At 45.5% G+C, this 2,745-nt stretch overlaps 1 protein-coding gene across 1 annotated transcript; it reads left to right on the top strand.

The window, feature by feature from the left end:
- The first annotated feature begins 799 nt into the window (after window positions 1-799).
- On the top strand, window positions 800-2,499 carry LOC110533643 (sialic acid-binding Ig-like lectin 15). The gene is made up of 3 exons (XM_021618058.3): window positions 800-983; window positions 1,398-1,793; window positions 1,985-2,499. The coding sequence occupies exons 1-3, from the start codon at window positions 929-931 to the stop codon at window positions 2,404-2,406; spliced, it is 873 nt and encodes a 290-aa protein (XP_021473733.3). The 5' UTR covers window positions 800-928; the 3' UTR covers window positions 2,407-2,499.
- The last annotated feature ends 246 nt before the right edge of the window (window positions 2,500-2,745 follow it).

The following is a 2,745-nucleotide window of genomic DNA, read 5'->3' as shown; positions in this document are numbered from 1 at the left end:
TGCTAATCATTTACATGGCAATTTCACTTCTGTAGTGAATAAGAGTTCAAAGTTCATACCATTCTCAACCAAGTTGGCTTCGTTCTGTAGTTATTATCTGAACAATTCTGACATCGGATCGTCATCCTCGGAACAGGAGGTTACATTTTCATCAAGGTTTTATATGGGAAGGGAGAGGAGGGCGTGTTTGAAAAGTTTTATAGCCCATGTCCCTTCACAGGGGCGGGCCACTGATTGAGCCTTATGAAAACCTTACCTTATGAAAACCCAAATCTCACATTTTAGAAGCTACAATCACATTTCATCCCATCACGAATAATTTCATATTCAAACATTTAAATTGAACATGAACAAATTTCCATGTGAATCCGATAACTCTGATGTGTAGACTTTCCACGGTAGAGTTTATGTCATCTTATCATTGATGAGAATGTCTCAGATGACAACAGAACTGACATCATATTCATTAAAATACCACTGCATATGTTCAATTGGTCGGATTACCAGAATATAGTTCATTTCCCCCCACCTTCTGATGTTCCCTCTATGTTAACCAAGGTGTTTGCAAATGTAACATCAGCAGGGTAGAGAGAGGAAAAGGGGGAGGGGGGGAGAGGTATTTATGACTGTCATAAACCTACCCCCAAGCCAACGTTATGACAAATATTTTGTGTCGATCGTTGACCAACAATTAAATCCATTTCAATCCCACTTTGTAACACAACAAAATTGTGAAAAAGTCAAGTGTTGTGAATACTTTGTGTGTAGGACAGTGTGTTAGATGAGGGAAATACGCTTTAGAATCTCATATGATCTGTACTGGAATGACTGGCAGACACGGGACAGTGTCTGAGAAACAGTGAGTCAGGTGAGGAGACAAACATAGAATCCTCCCTGCATACTCTATCCTTAACACAGCAGTCTCAGCATGGACACCCGGTCACTCTGCAGAATGGTGAATCTCCTATTGTGTTTCATGGAAGGTAAGTAAGCTACAGATGGACTCACGACTACACCATATGTGGATCAAATATTTGTCAGACAAACTGTGGGGTCACACTATTCAGAGATATCATTTTGCACTGCTTTTTTCAGAAGCAAATGGAAAACAGAAAGCAAAGTTAGATCAAAGTGAACTTTTTCTAAAGTCTTAATCCTTCCTCATTTTCAAAGCATGACTGATTTGGACACCACTACCAGATTGACATTTTGCTTACAGGATTACGGAACGATTCCTGTTTTCAAAATGTGTTTATATACCATAGTTGAAGTTTGATTAAACATACTTTAAATTGCAGTGATAAAGTTTGTATCACTGTGCAATTTAAAGTATCATATATCAGCTCCAGTTCTCCATCTGTCCTGAGCATTAATAGCATATATTATGACACATCCAGCCCTGGGCGATGCTTCGAACGATGACGGCTGGTCTATGAAGGTTCAGGCGGAGGTGCGTGCCATGGAGGGCTACCCAGTGGTGCTGCCTTGCTCCTTCACCCACCCCCACCACACGCTGCACTCCTCCCTGCAGGTGGTGTGGCGGATGGGCCACGGCCAGGGCTCTACGGTGCTCTACCACTGCTCCTCTCCCACTGGGGCCAGGACCTGCCAGCCAGGCCCTCAGCAGGACCAGCGTTATCGCCTGGAAGGGAATCCCCGAGAGCACGACCTCTCCTTGCGCATCAACAGCGCCGCCCTGCAGGACAACGGACGCTACTACTGCCGTGTGGAGGTCCCCGGACACGCACATGCCAGCTACGAGGATAAGATGGGCACACGGCTTAGAGTGGAGGGTAGGGGGATTCTGTATATGATGAGTACACTGTAGAATGTAGTACTACACAGTTTGTTTTAGACCTTGAAAGCGATCTAATGTCAACTCTGTATGGGTTTGTCTCTTTGTCTAATTGTAGATGGATTTATGCGTATTTCATGGACATGATTGTAATGATTTGGGGTGTCTGTGTTTGCCTTTCATGGTTAGCTGCCCCACGAATCCTGGGCCTGTCAGTGGAGGGCAGTGAGGAAGCTGGCTACAGGGCTCAGTGTCGTGTCCAGGGCTCTCCCCTACCTGACATCCAGTGGCTGGGGCCTGACCAGCTCATGGAAGGCTCCGACATCTCTCCCCTCTCCCAGGAGTCCCTCGAGCAACATCACACCACCAGTCAGCTCCGGGATGTCCTCCCTGGGCAGCAGTACACATGTAGTGCCTCCAACCCCCTGGGGAAGGACCAGGCCACCCTGTACATGCTGCCCCCCAGGCAGGTGCAGGTCTCTGGGGAGGCCCCTCCGCTGCTGCTCCTGCTCTCCCTCTCCCTGGGGTTCAAGGTGCTCCTGCTGCTGGGGATGGTAGTCTGGCTGCCGCAGGGAGGAGGCCCAGCATGGCTCAGATGCTGGTTCAAATGATACACTGTTTGCATACGCATACACACTAATCCAAATGTTTTAACTTCTCATACATTTTTCCATTTGTCTTCAATAAATATTACATTATGGACCTATTTGCATATAATTCAATCCCACCTCATTCCCTACCAAGGGTTTATATGTAATGAATAGAGTGTAAATCATTCGTTTATTGTTTATGAATCTAACTCATTGGTTGAAATGTTGTGATGATCTAACTATTTGTCAAGCCTCAAAATGGGGGCTACACACAAAACCTCTGTCCATTTAAAGGAGAGGATGGTATATGTATTGTGGTGGTTTAAAGAATACAGCACAAGCATAGCTTGTTTTACAAAT

Source organism: Oncorhynchus mykiss, chromosome 2 (assembly GCF_057628025.1).
Source record: "Oncorhynchus mykiss isolate SJ-2025 chromosome 2, ASM5762802v1, whole genome shotgun sequence".
Classification (NCBI taxonomy): Eukaryota; Metazoa; Chordata; class Actinopteri; order Salmoniformes; family Salmonidae; genus Oncorhynchus; species Oncorhynchus mykiss.
The sequence above is the reverse complement of the archived record's forward strand: the minus strand, read 5'-3'. Positions and strand labels throughout refer to the sequence as shown.